Genomic DNA, 19639 nt, shown 5'->3' with positions numbered 1-19639 from the left:
CACAGTGCCGCAAGGCAAAGCGCTGCCCCCGCATCCCTGCACCCACCAGGCCCTGCACCTCACAAGCCATCACCGGGCCCCGGGATCACCAACCCCTGCCCACGGAGGGGCAACACAACACCTAGCTGCTCCCCTTCACCATCCCCGGGATCCCCGCATCGAGCAGCGGTGGTGCTACACATCACCACAACCGTGGGTGGCGTCACGGACATTATCCCAACACCCCAAATCCCCTTTCACTCACGGGCGAGGAGTGCCGCTCGAGAAACCCCCGGGATCCGGCCCACGGCTCGAGCCACCATTGAGCAGCTGGACCCGAGCAGAAGGGGTGAGCGCGGTGTGCTGACACCCTCCTCCCCGCCCGCGACACATGCAGTTACGCTGCGCTGCAGATCGCAGCGTAACTGCATGTAATACGCACATGTGGCGCCCTGGACAAGCCAGGATGTCACAGGTACTGCAACAACACACCCCACACCCCGGTTAGGAACACCAAAGTCAGACACAAATCCTTGTTGCCTCCCTCCAGGGGCTGATGTCCACACCAGGTGGGGCGGCGCCAGGCGGTTGACTCCACCCACTGAGGAGTTCACAGTCCTGGAGGCGGGAAAAGAGTAGAGTTGAGAACTGGATGGAAAGTGGAGTGGAAGGAGGGAAGTAGTGGTAGAGGAGCAGACTGACCGTGTCCGGGTACGTGGCCCGGGCACCTGAGAGCAAGGTTGGCAGACGGTGGTGACCGTCTGCAGGAGAGGCCGATTGACGCACAACCGTAAGGACCGGGGACGGGCGGTGGCCCACCAGTACCGCATTGGGGAGCGAAGAGAAGCCAGCACCATCCGTCAGGGCCTACGGACCCCGACCAGGCTTGGAGTCGCCGTTAAACCGGTCAAATCCATCAGCGACGGGAACCTCCGGGGTTTCCCAGCAGTAAAGACCCGACTGAAGGCAACCGCTCAACCGTGAAGGGAAATACAGCTACCGCCACAGCTAGGGTTCCCAGGGCCAGCGCCTGCGGGCAAAAGGGGCTCCTCTGGCAAACACACACCGCTGGGGAGCGGGCTACCGGTGGGAAGCCTTAGTGGAGAGGGGTAACTAAGGACTTTCTTATATAGGAGATGGAAAAAACATGTCCGAAAGGGGCGGAGCTGTGTTCACATTCAGAAAAAAACTACATATAACTGAATAGGATAACTGAAGTGAGCACTAATATATATATATTATGAGTGCAAGCCAAAAAATACATACTATATATAAAGGATAAGGCTGCACATCAAACTTAGATAATGGTATAATGCCTCAAGCATATGGAAAAATATTGGAATATACAATGAAAAATGCTACTTGCTAATTTGAACATGTGAATAATGAATTGCATACCTGCCATGAATATAAGGAAAAAGGAGATATTTAGCAATCGCATTGATCAATGTAACTGAGCCCCAATGTTCACATTCAGAAAAAAAACTATTTATTTAATATATATTCTGAATGTGAACACAGCTCCGCCCCTTTCGGCCATGTTTTTTCCATCTCCTATATAAGAAAGTCCTTAGTTACCCCTTTCCACCCACAGCAGTTTTTAATTGCAATGAGATGACACACAGTTAGGGTCACAGAGCTAGGGACCCCAATATAGAGATATACCTTGACGAGGTCTTGGGGCTCAGTTACATTGATCAATGCGATTGCTAAATATCTCCTTTTTCCTTATATTCATGGCAGGTATGCAATTCATTATTCACATATTCAAATTAGCAAGTAGCATTTTTCATTGTATATTCCAATATTTTTCCATATGCTTGAGGCATTATACCATTATCTAAGTTTGATGTGCAGCCTTATCCTTTATATATAACATTCCATTTAAGGGTGTGGCTGCGCATTCTTCTGAAGTTCTGGCTGCACTGTGGCTCCCAGCTCCATTTGCTTTAATGGAGGCAGGTTTTTTGGTGACTAACTGTAAAGCATGGGGTTAAAATTTCCCCCACAAAACATAGCATATGACGCTCTCGGGGTCCAGAAGTGTGTGTGCAAAATTTTGTGGCTGTAGCTGCGACGGTGCAGACGCCAATCCCAGACACACACACACACGCACACGCACACGCACACACACACACACACACACACACACACACACACACACACACACACATTCAGCTTTATATATTAGATTGGTTTTTGGCACTCAGACTGTGTTTTAGTAAGAGCAGTATACTATGTAGGTTCTGTAAGATAGGAAGACGCCACCACCAGGATGCTAGTTTGGTGCTATAAAGGTATTTTGCTTCAGGCAGAAATAATGCCACTGACACCGAGTGTTAATAAAAATTTTGTAACACTGAGACTGTGTTTTAATATGAGCAAGCCACTATCTAAGTTCTGTAAGTTATGAAGCCCCCCCAGGTTGCTGATAGGAAGGTACTGGCTTTCAGGAAGAAATAGTGCCACTGACACCGAGTATTAGTAAAAATTTTGGAACACTGACACTGTGTGTTAGTTGCAGCAGGCCAGTATCTAAGTTCTGTAAGATATGAAGCCACCACCAGGATGCTATATATTATGGTATTTGGCTTCAAGCAGAACTACAGGCTGTGACAGCAATTTTATTTATTTATTTTAAACTTACACTATTTTTTTAGCAGTAGGGTACTATGGAGTTTATGTACGCTATGAAGCCAACACAAGGACACAACTGAGCTGGTATGAATTGAGATGGTGGCTGACAGGCACTACACTACACCTGAACCCGTTGTTTTGACAATTTTGGGACTTTTTTTGCATGTTGTAATACCTATTTCTAGTATAACAGACAAAGGGATGTAGCAGTACTAGGATTGTTGATTATTAGTAGCAGATGTCAGGACAGCTTTAAATCTCTCCCTGCCTGTGAATAAGCTCTCCCTATATCACACACTGCAGTAACAGACCGTATGCACCACTAATTAGAGGATTTTATTTTTTTTTGGGCGGTTTAACACAGGAACAGCTCTTACCTAACTAAGCAATGCACTAACACTGTTTCTATACCTGGTTCTACGATTTACATAGCTGATAGCAGCTAGTGGACACTGTGTTTTGCCCTTACAAGGACTATTTTGGATTGTGCAGCAGGAACGCTATCTCATAGAACACACTGCACTATCCCTATACCTGGTTCTACGATTTACAAAGCTGGTAGCAGCTAGTAGACACTGTGTTCTGCCCTTACAAGGACTATTTTGGATTGTGCAGCAGGAACGCTATCTCATAGAACGCACTGCACTATCCCTATACCTGGTTCTATGATTTACACAGCTGCTAGCAGCTAGTGGACACTGTGTTCAGCCCTTAAAAGGACTATTAGTTCACAGTATAAACGCTGTCCCGCACACAGTACAGTCTAGCTACACCAGCAGCTCAGTGCACAAAATGGCGGCAGCCTTATATAGTTCCTATGACGCTGTGCGACAAAGCCAATCACAGTAACACCACAACAAAGATGGATGCAGCGTTACTGTGAGGGCAAGTGTCGCGGGCGGAGGAGGGGACGCTGCGCTCTCCCACTGCTCGGGTCCGGCTGCCGCTGCGGCTGCTGCGGCCTGCTGCTGCTGCTGCTCGGTGGCTCGAGCGATGGGCCGGATCCCGGGGACTCGAGCGGCGCTCCTCGCCCGTGAGTGAAAGGGGATTGGGATTTGGGATAGTTTATTGTCCGTGACGCCACCCACGGTTGTGGTGATTTGTTGACACCACCGCTGCTCTGTACGGGAATCCCGGGAGTGATGGTATGGAGCAGCTAGATGTTAGTCCTCCCCTCCGTGGGTAGGGGGTTGGTTGTCCCGGGGCCCAGTGATGAGGTGGGTGATGAAGGATGGCGGGGCTGGTGCAGGGCTTGGTGGGGTGCAGGGACGCGGGGGGCAGCGCTGTGCCTTGCGGCACTGTGGTACTCACTCAGCCTGAGACAGGGACACAGTTCTCGGTAAAACACACGGCTGGAAAGACGGTTCCCACGGATGGCTGCACTTGTTTTTCCCCAGTAGTTGACGGTGACGGTCCCTTTTCCTGCACCTAATGTTTCTGTGTTCGGTAGCGATGGGTTCCCACTGGTTACCCACTCCTCGGCTTCAATCTGGGCCGAAGGAGCCCCTCTCTTTGCCCGCAGGCGCTGGCCCTGAGAAACTGGTGCCCTGGAGGTGGCGGTGTCTCTCTGTAACGGTTGGACTGTTGCCTTCAATCGGGACTTGGTTGTTGGGAGACCCAGAGGTCCCCTTCACTAATGGATTTGGCAAATTCACGGCGACTCCTAGCCTTGCCGGGATCCGAAAGGCCCCTGCCACTGGTGCTGACTGCTTTTCGTATACCGCTCCGGTACCGCCGGGCCACCACCCGTCCGCGGTCCTTCCAGCAACCTCCAAGCAGTCACCCCTGCAGACAGTCACCGCCGTCTGCTGACCTTGCTGTCTCTCAGTCCGGGGCACACACCCGGACCAGCTTCAGCTTTACAAACTGTCACTTTTCTGTCACTCTAACTCTCCACTTCACCTCCTTCTACTTCCTCCTCCTAAACTCAACTGCCTGGTTCTCCCGCTTCCAGGGCTGTGAACTCCTCGGTGGGTGGAGCCAACCGCCTGGCCCACCCCCTGGTGTGGACATCAGCCCCTGGAGGAAGGCAACAAGGATTTTAGGTTAGCCTTGGTGTTCCTAACTGGGGTGTAGGGTGTGGTGGTGTTATGACCTGTGACCCCTGGCTTGCCCAGGGCGTCACATTCCCCCTTAGCAAAATGCAGACCGTCCGCGGGCTGCCCGTCCAACACCAGTTTTATTTTCTGAAAAATATATAAAAAGGTAAACATAATACAACTTATGACATCATCCCCACATCGGGAGGTTCGGTACTTAAACGTTGCAAACATTTTAAACGGTTGCGGCTTCCGCTCTCTCCCACCCAAGTAACCTGGCCCTGATGCTGCCCCTAAAACCCAGGCAGCACCCCTTGACCCTAGTCCTGCACCAAGTTACCCGAGCGGGATCTGTCCTTCCCCTCCAGAGGGTAGCCACCGGTTCATGTGGTGGCTGGGCCCCAGCCTGCTCCACTGCGGGCCCTCCCTCCAACCTGCCTCTCCGGAGGCGGTTACGGTCAGCTGTAACAACAGATTTATTTACAACCCACTTAACGTTTGTGGTTGCCCTGCAAGTTCACGGGCTTGTCCATAGAAGTTTCTATGCAAATTTTTCAAACGTTCCCCACGGGGACAACGGTGCCGGCAACGGCTGGTTTTCAAATCACGTTAGATAATCTGGTTACTCCATCAGTTGATCACTTTCAATTTTCTCTTTCAAAACTTTTTCAAACTTGTAAACATACTCAGACTGGTGGTCCCAACGGGGACGGTGCAACGGTGCTCCGCTGCCGTTATTCCGAGTCCTCAACATCACCTGAGGGAGGGGGCGCGGCGCTCACACGGGACTCCTGGCTGCCCCTTAACTTAGCGTCCAGCGCGAACCACCCCCTCTCCCCACAGTGCCGGGTGTACTGCACGATGTCGCCCGGCATCAGATTACGACCGGGATGCTCCTCAGGCAGGTGGGCATTCACATCCCGCCGGGCTATAAACACTTCGGCCTCCATAGCCCCGGCGGACATCAAACCGCCTCACCTGCCCTTCGTACAGCGGGCCCCGGACACGGAAAGCTGCCTGACGGAGGCTCTCCTTCTCCCGGACTGCACGGGCCACCAACTCCGCCTTCTTTCTTTCCCGTTCACCGATTTCCAGGCCCAACGGTACTGGCTCCCTGTCCCAGTACGGCGCTGCTGCGAGCTCCGGCGCACGGGTTGGGCCCCGCGAGACCTGTTGGACATTGCCCACTGCTGGTACTCTGGGTGGCAGGTCCCGCGCTGACTTGGCCTTAGACGCTGCCTTGCATCAGCAACCCGGCGCAACCTCAGCCGAGGTGTGGGGGATGGGCACAGGGGCTTTCCGCGGTTGGGCCCTCGGCACGGAGCGGGTCATCGGCTCCGGCTCAGGGACTTTTTCGGGGGACGCCTCCGGTTCAGTTTTCGGGGCTTTCCAGGGCAGCACCTCCGGTTGACTACGGGCTCCGGCTGCAGGTCGGTCCGCCTGGGCGGACATGCTGGGTATCGCTACCGGTTGCGGTGGTAGCGGGCCTAGTGGCGGGGTCACAGCTTCCGGGACGGGGGGCGAAGGAGGCAGCAGGGGGAGAGGGTTTGGACCGGGTCCCGCAGCTGCGATGACCGGCACTTCGAGGGCATCGGGGCGTGGGTCACTCACCCTCCCTTTCTCCGCTTCCTCCTCGCGTCTCCGCATGGTCGCTATGACATCCGCCATGTTAGTCTCCCACTCCTCCATGAGGAGCTGCATCTTGACCTGCAGCCTTTGGTAGAGCTGCGCGGTCCGGATCTCCACCCACGCCGCGGTTCCAGGCGCGGGGGCTACGGTGCTGCGGGACGGCATGAACATGTTGCTGGCGGCCTCTCACAGGAACAAGATGGCTGCAGGGTCCTGGCGTCCCTGCTTTTATAGCCGCGCTCACATGCAGCTAGCCGCCATTCCGTCTCCTTCAGCCTCTTTCCGGCTCCTCCTCTATCGGGGCGGGGTTTTGGCCTTCGCGCCTCTACTACTCGAGAAGACGCTCGAGCGGGAACTTTTCGCGCCAAAGATGGCGACTTCTGAAATTTTCCGGCCGGATACCTCCGGCGGTCACAAGGCGCACCTCTATCCAACGGCAGAGCGGTAAGATCCTGTTCGTGACGCCAAGTTGTCGCGGGTGGAGGAGGGGACGCCGCGCTCTCCCACTGCTCGGGTCCGGCTGCCGCTGCGGCTGCTGCGGCCTGCTGCTGCTGCTGCTCGGTGGCTCGAGCGATGGGCCGGATCCCGGGGACTCGAGCGGCGCTCCTCGCCCGTGAGTGAAAGGGGATTGGGATTTGGGATAGTTTATTGTCCGTGACGCCACCCACGGTTGTGGTGATTTGTTGACACCACCGCTGCTCTGTACGGGAATCCCGGGAGTGATGGTATGGAGCAGCTAGATGTTAGTCCTCCCCTCCGTGGGTAGGGGGTTGGTTGTCCCGGGGCCCAGTGATGAGGTGGGTGATGAAGGATGGCGGGGCTGGTGCTGGGCTTGGTGGGGTGCAGGGACGCGGGGGGCAGCGCTGTGCCTTGCGGCACTGTGGTACTCACTCAGCCTGAGACAGGGACACAGTTCTCGGTAAAACACACGGCTGGAAAGACGGTTCCCACAGACGGCTGCACTTGCTTTTCCCCAGTAGTTGACGGTGACGGTCCCTTTTCCTGCACCTAATGTTTCTGTATTGGTAGCGATGGGTTCCCACCGGTTACCCACTCCTCGGCTTCAATCTGGGCCGAAGGAGCCCCTCTCTTTGCCCGCAGGCGCTGGCCCTGAGAAACTGGTGCCCTGGAGGTGGCGGTGTCTCTCTGTAACGGTTGGACTGTTGCCTTCAATCGGGACTTGGTTGTTGGGAGACCCAGAGGTCCCCTTCACTAATGGATTTGGCAAATTCACGGCGACTCCTAGCCTTGCCGGGATCCGAAAGGCCCCTGCCACTGGTGCTGACTGCTTTTCGTATACCGCTCCGGTACCGCCGGGCCACCACCCGTCCGCGGTCCTTCCAGCAACCTCCAAGCAGTCACCCCTGCAGACAGTCACCGCCGTCTGCTGACCTTGCTGTCTCTCAGTCCGGGGCACACACCCGGACCAGCTTCAGGCTTTACAAACTGTCACTTTTCTGTCACTCTAACTCTCCACTTCACCTCCTTCTACTTCCTCCTCCTAAACTCAACTGCCTGGTTCTCCCGCCTCCAGGGCTATGAACTCCTCGGTGTGGACATCGCCCCTGGAGGAAGGCAACAAGGATTTTAGGTTAGCCTTGGTGTTCCTAACTGGGGTGTAGGGTGTGGTGGTGTTATGACCTGTGACCCCTGGCTTGCCCAGGGCATCACACAAGCAACGTCAGATGTGTTCATTTGCTGGAAAAAGGCGCCAGGAAGGCAAAATTGAAAATGAAAGTATCGGAGCGAATACCTTATTAGCCGTCGGATAGCGAATACCTTGAATACCCCATTATCCATCGGATACCGTATAGTGGCGAATACATTCGCTCATCCCTAGTTAATAACCTTAACCCTAACTTACATTCACAATTGCTGGTGCAGTGTGTTATGGTTCGGGGTCCTTCTGAGTCCTGAACCGGTCCAGTCCCCTCATTGACTCCCACATTGGGACCAGTAGACTCCGCAGTGCCACCTGTCCATTGCTCAAGTTGTTGGGCTGACAGGCATCAGGTGGCTAGAGTCTTGCAACCATCCTGAGCCTTATGCGGGCGTCACACGATACGATCTATCGTGCGATCGTACCCACCCCCGTCGTTTGTGCGTCACGGGCAATTAGTTGCCCGTGGCGCACAAATTCGTTAAACCGCCGTCACACGTACTTACCTGCTGAGCGACGACGCTGTGGGCGGCGAACATCCACTTCCTGAAGGGGGTAAACATCCCGCCCACCTCCTTCCTTCCGCATAGCCGGCGGGAGCCGTGGGACGCAGGTAAGCTGTGTTCATCGTTCCAGGGGTGTCACATGGAGAGATGTGTGCTGCCCCAGGTACGATGAACAACCGGCGCCAAGAAAAATAAACGACTTTTTAAAAATGAGCGACGTGTCAACGATACACAATTTGTGAACGTTCTGCGTTGCTCGTAGGTGTCACACGGGACGACGTCGTAAACGATACCGGATGTGCGTCACGAAAACCATGACCCCGACGACATATCGCCAATATATCGTCTCGTGTGATGCCCGCATAAGTGCTCATTTAGCGCTACCATGCATACGCGGGTTCCAGCAGCCTCTCCAGGTACTAAGTGCGGGATTACCGCTATCGTGCATGCTTGTGACGACAGCGTTGACGTCGCGGCTGCGGGATGGCCACATCCGGCGCCATTGCCTCATGCCATGTGGCCTGAGGCAGGGAGGAGACTATAAAAGGCTCATAGCCACGCCCATCGGCGCGCGAGCATCATTGTCTATTGCTGCAGCTCAGTGAGCAGACTGTGCTGCATGAATGCTTGGGTTCCAGTGCCATCTTTTCTGCAGTGTTTGTGGCATGTGCATGTATGTGGATAGGACAGAATTAATCAGGGCTAGGTGCCGGTACCAGGTATTCGTATCTCGGTACACCTGTGTCTTGGCACGGTGAGGGTCAGTCTCTGTCCTTAGTCCTCGGGCATCCAGTAACACTAGCTGGGTGGCCCACATGGTATGACATGCCCCCAACGCACGTGACCGGAAGTCTGCAGTGTCAGTGGCAGACCTGTGTGTGTGTGTGTACCAGTCCTCGGGTGCCCATTGACGCTAACTGGGTATCCTCCCAGTTTGATGTGCCCTCTACGCACGTGACCTTTAGTCTTCAGTGCCAGTGGCAAACTGTTACCTGTAACGCTAACCTGGCTATCCTACCCAACTGTCGTGCCCTCCACGCTCATGACCGATTCAGCATCTTCCTCCTCAGTTTCCCAGTGACACTAACTGGGTTACCTCTCGGTCTGACGTGTCCATTCACACGTGACCAATACCTGTGTACGTGTGAAGCTAACAGGGACACGCTATACGTTGGAGTGTGCCCTTAAACATTCCATTCATTCACATTTGGGTTTTCTTTAGTTGCTGTATCATAGTGGCCTTGTCATCTGTTCGGCAGACTTCGGGCGACGATTGGCTTCATATTATTTTATATCCAATCATCCACTCCTTAACACAGTGTCGGTGTCTCTTATGGTAAATCTTACTGGCACTGTCAAAACACTTTGTATGGCAGTGGCACTCTTCTGCTCTATGCAGCTGAAAGGGGTCAGAAGGTGGGAGACTGGAGCAGGACTAGAAATCGGTGATTGTGCCGTCAAATGTGGCTGCTTCTGCAAGAGTGAGCTGGGCCGGCCGGCAAGCAGGCAGGCATTCTGGAGGCGGAACTTGGTAGGCAGAAGGTGGGACCTTGAAGCGGCAGCCAGGCCTCCACCTTAGCACAGTAGTGGCATGGAGGCAGGGCCCAGGAGGCAGAAATCGGGAGGCAGCACTCGGGAGCGAAAACCAAGCAAACATCATAGTGCAGTAGCGGCCAGGAGGCTGGAACCAGGTGACAACACTCAGGAGGCGGGACTCCGGAGCGAGTGAGCAGACTTTACACTGCCATGGTGGGAGATAATCTATATGAAGTGAAAGCTGCACACCAAATTCAGAGAAATATGAACAAGCATAACTGCTTTATGATACATAAAGAATGAAAAATACAACTAAAAGAGAGTAGGACCTAGCGTCACCTTAGACAGGTACTCTGGAGTAATCAAATGTAGACGGGTAAAGAGTAAACCCCAGCACACTGTGTAGTTCCCAAAAATGGACACAAGTTCTAACTTCTTGATCTATTTTTTCTTTATTGTGAATAAGTGAAAAAAACAAACAAAAAAAAAACGTAGCGAGCGCGGCCCCTCCGCCCGCGACAACTTGGCGTCACGAACAGGATTAGAACCAATCTACCTACCGGTAGAAGTGCGCCTTGCAGTCCCCGCCGGCGGTGTCCGGACGAAAAGTTTGACATTCCGCCATCTTGGGAGTGAAGATTTCCCGCTCGAGCGTCTTCCCCGAGCAGGGAGGGCGCAAAAGTGAAGCCCCGCCCCCAGAAGGAGGAAGTGCTAGAAAGAACCAAGGGGGGACGGGTGAAGAATGGCGGCATGTAACTAGTGCTGCAGAGCGCAGTGACGCCAGGACTCTGCCGCAACACGTTCCTGGACCCAGCAGCAAGACGTGCCAGGAGCTCCAGGCCATGGTCCACTCCATGATGGCGGAGTGGACATCGGAGAAGAAGGACCTGGTTGTGATCGTTCGGGCATCCGAAGTGGAGGTGGTTCTAGAGGAGCGGGTAAGCGACCCACGCCCCTATGTCCCTGAGGGATCGGTCGATACGGCTAAGGGGCCCGGCCTGCTGCCGTCCACCACGCCGCCTCCCTCACTGCCCCTGCCCGCGGCCAACGCCCCGACCGACCCGTTATCCCTGTCACTGGTAGCGGAGTCCGCAGCGTTTGTGGAAGAAGGCCCAAGCCTTACCTTTGTCACCATCCTGGCACCCGTCTCGGCTTCCATCCCAGCTGCACCGGAGATGACGATGGCCCCGGCAGTCCGCCCGGCCGCAGCAGAGGCGACCCTCGACCGGAGGCCAGCACCGCAAGTCACGTCCACCGCTCCCAGACACCCGGCCTCGGCTGAGGCACGACGGGGATGTAGCTGCCAAGAGGCAGAGCAGGCCACATCACAGCGGGGTCCCTCAGTACCAAAGGCTCCGGTTGTAGCCGGCATGGAGGGACTCCGGCTGGGTCCGTCCCCCACACCAGCAGACCCGGAGCAAGCAGAAGGTGCTCTACACTGGGAGCGGCGGCAACGGCAGCTGCGCCACGAGATTGCTGCTTAGGAAAGAAAAGTTAAAAGGGTAGCGGTTCCCGGCTACCTTGCTGTCGGTCCCCGTGGGGACCCTGTTGATGCTCTAGTTGGCCCTCAAGATTAAAGAGTCCGGTCGGAGGAGCAGTCGTACCCGCACCGCCGGCAGCTGAAAATGGAGTTATGTGGGACAGAGTCACCCCTGAATGAGGGTGGCATTGGGGGCTCGTGCTGTCCGGTGGTGGACTGTGGGAAAGCTGCAGGAGGAAGCGGTACCAGAGTCAAGTTTTGTGGATAGCCCCTGGGACCCAACTGACAGTCACCGTTGGGACCCTACAGCAAGTCTCCGTTGGGACCCTACAGTTTTTTGATTGTGGTAGCCCGTTGGCTATGAAGAGCCCCGTCCCAGTTGGGACTGATGTTGTGCCCTTTGTCACCGTTAACCCGTAAAAGCCCATGCCCACATGAGAAACTGCTCATGAACACGGCCGAGAACTAGCAGGCCACCCACGAACTTGTGGGCTTGTAAATAATTCTGGGCTGGAGTCTTGTTAACTGCCTCCGGAGAGGCAGGTTGGAGGAGGGACCCGCAGCAGAGCAGGCTGGGGTCCGGTCACCACCAGGACCGGTGACCATCCTCCGGGGGTCAGGGGTCCCCCTGGACGTGGGGTCCCCTGAAATGATAGCCGGGTGCGAGACACCGTACCCGTTCCCGCTCGGGTGACCTGGACCAGGACTGGGGTAAAGGGGTGCTGCCCGTTTCTTAGGGGCAGCATCAAGGTGTAGGTTGCTTGGGTGGGGGAGCAGTAGAACATGGACCCGTCCGTTATTAATAAAAATGTTTTATACCGTTGGTAACGTTTAAGAAAAAAGCCTCCCGTAAGGGAAGAATTAAAAGTATGCTTAATGTTACAGTTAGGTCCAGAAATATTTGGACAGTGACACAAGTTTTGTTATTTTAGCTGTTTACAAAAACATGTTCAGAAATACAATTATATATATAATATGGGCTGAAAGTGCACACTCCCAGCTGCAATATGAGATTTTTTACATCCAAATCGGAGAAAGGGTTTAGGAATCATAGCTCTGTAATGCATAGCCTCCTCTTTTTCAAGGGACCAAAAGTAATTGGACAAGGGACTCTAAGGGCTGCAATTAACTCTGAAGGCGTCTCCCTCGTTAACCTGTAATCAATGAAGTAGTTAAAAGGTCTGGGGTTGATTACAGGTGTGTAGTTTTGCATTTGGAAGCTGTTGCTGTGACCAGACAACATGCGGTCTAAGGAACTCTCAATTGAGGTGAAGCAGAACATCCTGAGGCAGAAAAAAAAGAAAAAATCCATCAGAGAGATAGCAGACATGCTTGGAGTAGCAAAATCAACAGTCGGGTACATTCTGAGAAAAAAGGAATTGACTGGTGAGCTTGGGAACGCAAAAAGGCCTGGGCGTCCACGGATGACAACAGTGGTGGATGATCGCCGCATACTTTCTTTGGTGAAGAAGAACCCGTTCACAACATCAACTGAAGTCCAGAACACTCTCAGTGAAGTAGGTGTATCTGTCTCTAAGTCAACCGTAAAGAGAAAACTCCATGAAAGTAAATACAAAGGGTTCACATCTAGATGCAAACCATTCATCAATTCCAAAAATAGACAGGCCAGAATTAAATTTGCTGAAAAGCACCTCATGAAGCCAGCTCAGTTCTGGAAAAGTATTCTATGGACAGATGAGACAAAGATCAACCTGTACCAGAATGATGGGAAGAAAAAAGTTTGGAGAAGAAAGGGAACGGCACATGATCCAAGGCACACCACATCCTCTGTAAAACATGGTGGAGGCAACGTGATGGCATGGGCATGCATGGCTTTCAATGGCACTGGGTCACTTGTGTTTATTGATGACATAACAGCAGAAAAGAGTAGCCGGATGAATTCTGAAGTGTATCGGGATATACTTTCAGCCCAGATTCAGCCAAATGCCGCAAAGTTGATCGGACGGCGCTTCATAGTACAGATGGACAATGACCCCAAGCATACAGCCAAAGCTACCCAGGAGTTCATGAGTGAAAAAAAGTGGAACATTCTGCAATGGCCAAGTCAATCACCAGATCTTAACCCAATTGAGCATGCATTTCACGTGCTCAAATCCAGACTTAAGACGGAAAGACCCACAAACAAGCAAGACCTGAAGGCTGCGGCTGTAAAGGCCTGGCAAAGCATTAAGAAGGAGGAAACCCAGCGTTTGGTGATGTCCATGGGTTCCAGACTTAAGGCAGTGATTGCCTCCAAAGGATTCGCAACAAAATATTGAAAATAAAAATATTTTGTTTGGGTTTGGTTTATTTGTCCAATTACTTTTGACCTCCTAAAATGTGGAGTGTTTGTAAAGAAATGTGTACAATTCCTACAATTTCTATCAGATATTTTTGTTCAAACCTTCAAATTAAACGTTACAATCTGCACTTGAATTTTGTTGTAGAGGTTTCATTTCAAATCCAATGTGGTGGCATGCAGAGCCCAACTCGCGAAAATTGTGTCACTGTCCAAATATTTCTGGACCTAACTGTATATGTTTTTCCCATGTTAAATTATATTTTTCAGAAATAAAATCGGTGATGGACGGGCAGCCCGAGGACAGTCTGCATTTCACCAAGGGGGAATGTGATGCCCTGGACTAGCCAGGTAGTCACAAACACAACATCACACACACCCCCCTCCCCTGGTTAGGCAACAACAGTCAAACAAAATCCTTGTTGCCACCCTCCAGGCTTGATGTGCACACCAGGTGGGGCGGAGCCAGGCGGTTGGCCCCACCCACCGAGGAGTTCACAGGCCTGGAGGCGGGAAAAAGCAGTTAGTTCAGTTTTGGAGTTGAAGTAGAGAGGAGGGAAACTGTTGGTGTCTGGGTAGGAGCCCAGGCACTGTCAGCAAGGTCGGCAGACGGTGGTGGCTGTCTGCAGGAGTTGGTGCAGGTCAGCGGAACCGTAGGACCGGGGATGGGCGGTGGCCCGCCGGTACCGAGCCGGGGAGCAGATCTGAACCAAGCACCAAGGCAGGGCCATCAGACCCCGACCGGCTAGGAGCCGCCGACAATGGTCAAATCCGATAGTGACCGGGACCTCAAGGGTTCCCTCACACCCAAGACCCGACAGAAGGCAACCGTCCACACAGTGAGGATAAAAAGCCACCGCCATAGGCTAGAGATCCAAGGGCCAGCGCCTGCGGGCAAAACGGGCTTCTTCGGTACATACACGCTGGGGAGCGGACTACCAGTGGAAAACCATCGGAGTCAATACTTTCTACAACGGTGCAGGGAAAGACAGCCACCATCAACCTGTCCGGGAAGAGCAAAGACACTGCAGCCGGCTGCGGGACCCGTCCATCCAGCCGTTTGGTTTACCAGAGACTCTGTGAATCTGTGCCTGAGTGAGTACAACAGTGCCATCCGGCACCGAGCCGCGCTGCCCCTGCAACCCTGCACCCCGGCCTTCCTGCCTCCCCGTACCACCACCGACCCCGGGATCACCAACCCCTACCCACGGAGGGGGAACCAACATCCTAGCTGCTCCCTGCCATCGCTCCCGGGATCCCCGTCACCAGCAGCAGCGGTGGTGCCCATTATCACCACGACCCGTGGGTAGCGTCACGAACTATCTCCCCAAAGAAACCATCCCTTTTCACTCGTGGGCGAGGAGCGCTGCTCGAGTCCCTGGGTCCAGCCCACCACTTGAGCCACCGAGCAGCAGCAGCCCCGGACACGAGCATAGCGAGCGCGGCCCCTCCGCCCGCGACACTAGACCAAGACCTCAAATTCACAGGACTACCTTTTGCCCTTTCCTCCTTTCTCTATGCTACAGGCAGATCCCCTTTATTGAACTTTCTCTGACGATACTGCATGCTAAGTGCATTCTCTTCCTTACCGGATATGACCCATAATGGGTGAGCATCTTATCCTCTTCTATTTTGTTCTAATTGGTGCTATAGTATTATTCGGGACATCTCACATCTAACATATCCCTGTTCACAAATCTAACTGCTTATCTGCAGCAACCTTAGGTCTTTAGTCCTAATGTGACAACGGTCGCCATGTTGTTTCTCCTCTTGTATGTATTATAATGTCGTTTTTCAACTGTAATTATATGCATTATTTACCCTTTCTGACATCTGTTTTTTCTATGTATTTTGCACATGTAAAAAATACTAGTCAGATTGTCCGACCGGATGAAGGCCTTTTTTGGTTTTTTTTTTTCACTTATTCACAATAAAGAAAAAATAGATCAAGAAGTTAGAACTTGTGTCCATTTTTGGGAACTACACAGTGTGCTGGGGTTTACTCTTTACCCGTCTACATTTGATTACTCCAGAGCACCTGTCTAAGGTGACGCTAGGTCCTACTCTCTTTTAGTTGTAATTTTCATTTTTTATGTATCATAAAGCAGTTATGCTTGTTCATATTTCTCTGAATTTGGTGTGCAGCTTTCACTTCATATAGATTGTGTATATTTTGGCTAGCACCCTGTTCACATTTACAATGGTGTTCCAGCAGTCATTTTCATTGTTATGGTGAGAGATAATGGCAGGGCGACTTTGGAGCTACATTATGCCTATTCCATTGCTTCTAGTGTTAGGTTATTTTTCCATGATGTTAGTAACATAACCTAGCATCACATGACGTAACCTAGCGCTGCAGGTGCTGACTAACTAGGGCTTATTTTTGGAGCAGTGCTTATATTTAAAGCCAACACCAAAAATACCTAAAAATCAAGCTAGGGATTATTTTTGGGAGGGCTTATTTTTGGAAACACACAGTAGTTAGAAACAAATTATTATAAAATAGCCTCCTTACCGGTATTTGTCGTTCTAGAGGTGGGTTTTCTTCAGGTTCTACACACTCCACACAAATGACCTTTTCTAGATCTACCGATCCTTTCTTAGTTCCTCGGCGCTGTGAATAAAACATCCATCAAATTTTGGTTGACAGTTTGAAAGATTCAGAATAAATGGTTACTATATTCTCAATTTACATGGTCATTTCTGGACAGAGAATAAGAGTTTTAGTTTGCACAGTTTAAAAAAGGATATTTTTCAAAGCCAGAGAATGATCAAAGGTTGCAACTAGATCATTACATGAGATGGAAGATTTCTCTTATAATAAGAGGATAAAATTGGGTTTGTGCAGGGTCTGTCACTTTCTGTCACCTCCATGTGTAGAAAAATGTCTGTCACTCTCTACCTGTGCTCCATGTGTAGTGTTATGTCTGTCACTCTCTACCTGCCCGCCATGTGTAGTGTGGGGTATGTCACACTCTACCTGCCCTCCATGTCTGATGGGGGATCTGTCGCTCTCTACCTGTCCTCCACGTGTAGTGCGGGGTCTGTCGCTCTCTACCTGTCCTGAATGTGTGGTCAAGGGTCTGTCACTCTATCTGCCCACCATGTGTAGTGTGTCACGCTCTACCTGCCTGTTATGTGCCACGACTTGGGAAGTATACAATATTGTATTGTCATTGTGTTGTTTGTGCTGGGTTGCTATGCAGTAGGTTTCCACTTTTTTAAGATTGTCCTCTGTCTCTTCCTATAGCTGATCTAATATCAGAAACCCCTCCCTGCATCAGTTGGTGTTGTCAGTCATTTTGCTAACATCATATCTATGCAGCTCTGGTTTAGATTTTTTTTTTTTTTACCTACTGTAACAGTGCATAATACAAGAATTTCAGCTGGAAAGTGAACCTTCTTCAGGATACTTCATACATGCCTCTGCAGGCGAGTCAAGCTATCTGACGAAGTCTCTTTGTGTGAGTAGTGGTATGTACAGACACCCACAGAAATGGTGTCTCAAGTAGAGTTGAGCGATGTTCGAGGTTCGCCAATTTCATGTTCGAGTGATTTTGGGGGTGCTCGAGATCGAACGCGAACGCAAGCTTTATGCTAAAGGCTCGATAGCTTGTGTTGCGTTCGAGAACGGTTCGATCAGTAAAAAGCCTAGCTAGTTACTAGCTGGCTTTTCACTGTAATAGTGTGAGTCACTCTGTGATTCACACTATTATCTAATTTCAGCATATAGTGTGCGGGGGTGGCGCGTTTAGATCAGTGCTGCTGGGATAATGACATTTTATTTTTTTTCCCTAAGCGCGCGTGCAGTGGGGCGGACCAGCATGTCAGCCAATCCCAGACACACACACACACACACACACACACAGCTAAGTGGTCTTTTTTGCCAGACAAGCAAGGGCATGTGTCATAGGCTGTCCATGTCACATGTCCTTGCATTATAAATATGGCCATTTTCCCTCACGGCGCTATTATCTGCTTTCTGCGTGTAGGTGACAGTCACCGCTCACGCAGCTCCTGGTGCCGCTCCGGCTGTGTACGCTATACACACAGCGCTCTACAGATTAGGGACAGAAGTTTATTTCAGCCCTTTTCAGGGCTAATTTTCTCGGGCTCAGAGCCATAGGTGACAGTCAGGTCCATGAAAACGCTGTATACAGCTTCAGATAACAAAGACTGGAGGACAAGGAGTAAAGTGCAAATATGTTTAACAAATAGCAACTGGCACAAAGGAATCAGCGGCAAAAACAGGCCGTCAGATAAAATATAGATGTACTAGATGACAATTACATATAGGGCACAAGTAAAATGAATAAATAACAGACTGGGTCAAAAACATGAACAAGGCATGAACAAGCAACTTCTGTGGTGACAGTCAAATAGTTAAACAGTCAAAAAGCTATAAACAAATAAACAGGTTTAGCCACCATGAGGTGCTAATTGGATGCCAATGAACAGTCAGATTAAGTACAAAGACATGAATGCATGAATAGAATCCCAGCCGGTTAAGTAAACATACCCATAAGTGCACAAAGCAGGCCTGATAAGCAGCAGAGCAGACACCCCGGAGAGAGCCCAGAGGTATATGTTTCACAATCTCAGCTATAAGATTATTTCATCAGGGGGAGGTGGAAACCTGTGAAGCAGCCATGTGTTTTTATACACATGGTGCTCCCATGCTCCAGCTGCTCCACCCCCACTCTGTCAGCGCGGCCGGACCAATCGCGGCCGGTAACCAGCACCGTCAGCAGTCAACGCCCCTTTTTTTTTTTTTTTGTGTTAGGTAGCGCGCAAGTGCGGAAAACGGGGACGCGTCACCCGCGAACCGCGCATGCGCGCAGGCGATGATGACGCCGACAGAGCCGGGCCAGCAGGTCACTGATGCAGCCGCGCCGACGGGGGGAGGAGGGGCGGGAGCGAGCATAAGAAGACAAGGATGTTCAATGTAAATTGAGATCTCCTAGTCGTGGCACAAGAGGGAAATAATCATTATACAATAACTCCATGATCATAAAAATATGAATATAAACACAGTGACACTGGTGAAAAAACATAAGTATAACATAGAGAATACAATATTGCTTCAGATGTCCCAGTCGTGGCACAAGAAGGAAGATAATCAATATATGAAAAAAATCCATGTCGATGTTCAATGTCAGAAATGTGGTTCCAGAAGAGTGCCAGCAGAAAAAATCAGTGAATCTAAAATAAAAATACAAAAATTGTATAACATTAAAAACAAGGCACAAAAACCCGGAAGGTCAGAGAAGAGAACAGTCATCGTAAGAAAGGCGCAAAACTCAGATGCTCATTAAGCCCCCTCGGGGACAGTGTACCTAAGGTATAAATCCAGCGTGTTTCACGTTGGGCGAGTATTTTGCGTATATTCCCACCCCTCGCCCCCCCATGTATAACATCAATACCCCTGACTTTCAGGGATGTTGGATCACAGTCATGAAAAACACGAAAGTGGCGAGGGAGGATTTTAAGAGTGGAAATGTCAACCACTGTCCGGGCGGCAGCAATGTCCCTCACATGTTCCCTCACGCTCTTGCGCAGCTCCCTACTAATAAGGCCCACACATATCATGTGGCACCCGCACGTGGCATAATATACCACGTTGCTGGTACCACACGATACATAGTGGCGTATATCGAAGCTGCGCAAACCATCAGCAGAGGTGAAGGAAGAAATCCAAAGAACATTGCTGCAGGCCAGACAATGGCCGCAAGGGAAACAGCCCCTAAGGGGGGTACCAAGGTCAAGAAAGGTGGTGGGTCGATTAGGAACGTAGTGACTCCGTACAAGCATGTCACGTAAATTACGTGACCTGCGGGGCGTCATTGAGGGGCTTTTGGGTAAAAGGTCACATAG

General features: G+C 51.5%; 1 protein-coding gene across 1 annotated transcript in view; it reads right to left on the bottom strand.

Moving 5' to 3' along the window:
• Positions 1–19639, bottom strand: part of BTK (Bruton tyrosine kinase) — a 275754-nt gene that overhangs the window by 187843 nt on the left and 68272 nt on the right. The window contains exon 2 of the mRNA XM_075322776.1: positions 16281–16379. Within this exon, the coding sequence (XP_075178891.1) occupies positions 16281–16379 (99 nt within the window). The remainder of the gene's footprint in view (positions 1–16280; positions 16380–19639) is intronic.

Source organism: Anomaloglossus baeobatrachus, chromosome 9, assembly GCF_048569485.1.
Source record: "Anomaloglossus baeobatrachus isolate aAnoBae1 chromosome 9, aAnoBae1.hap1, whole genome shotgun sequence".
In the NCBI taxonomy this organism is placed as follows: Eukaryota; Metazoa; Chordata; class Amphibia; order Anura; family Aromobatidae; genus Anomaloglossus; species Anomaloglossus baeobatrachus.
This window is presented reverse-complemented; position numbering and strand designations above follow the sequence as displayed.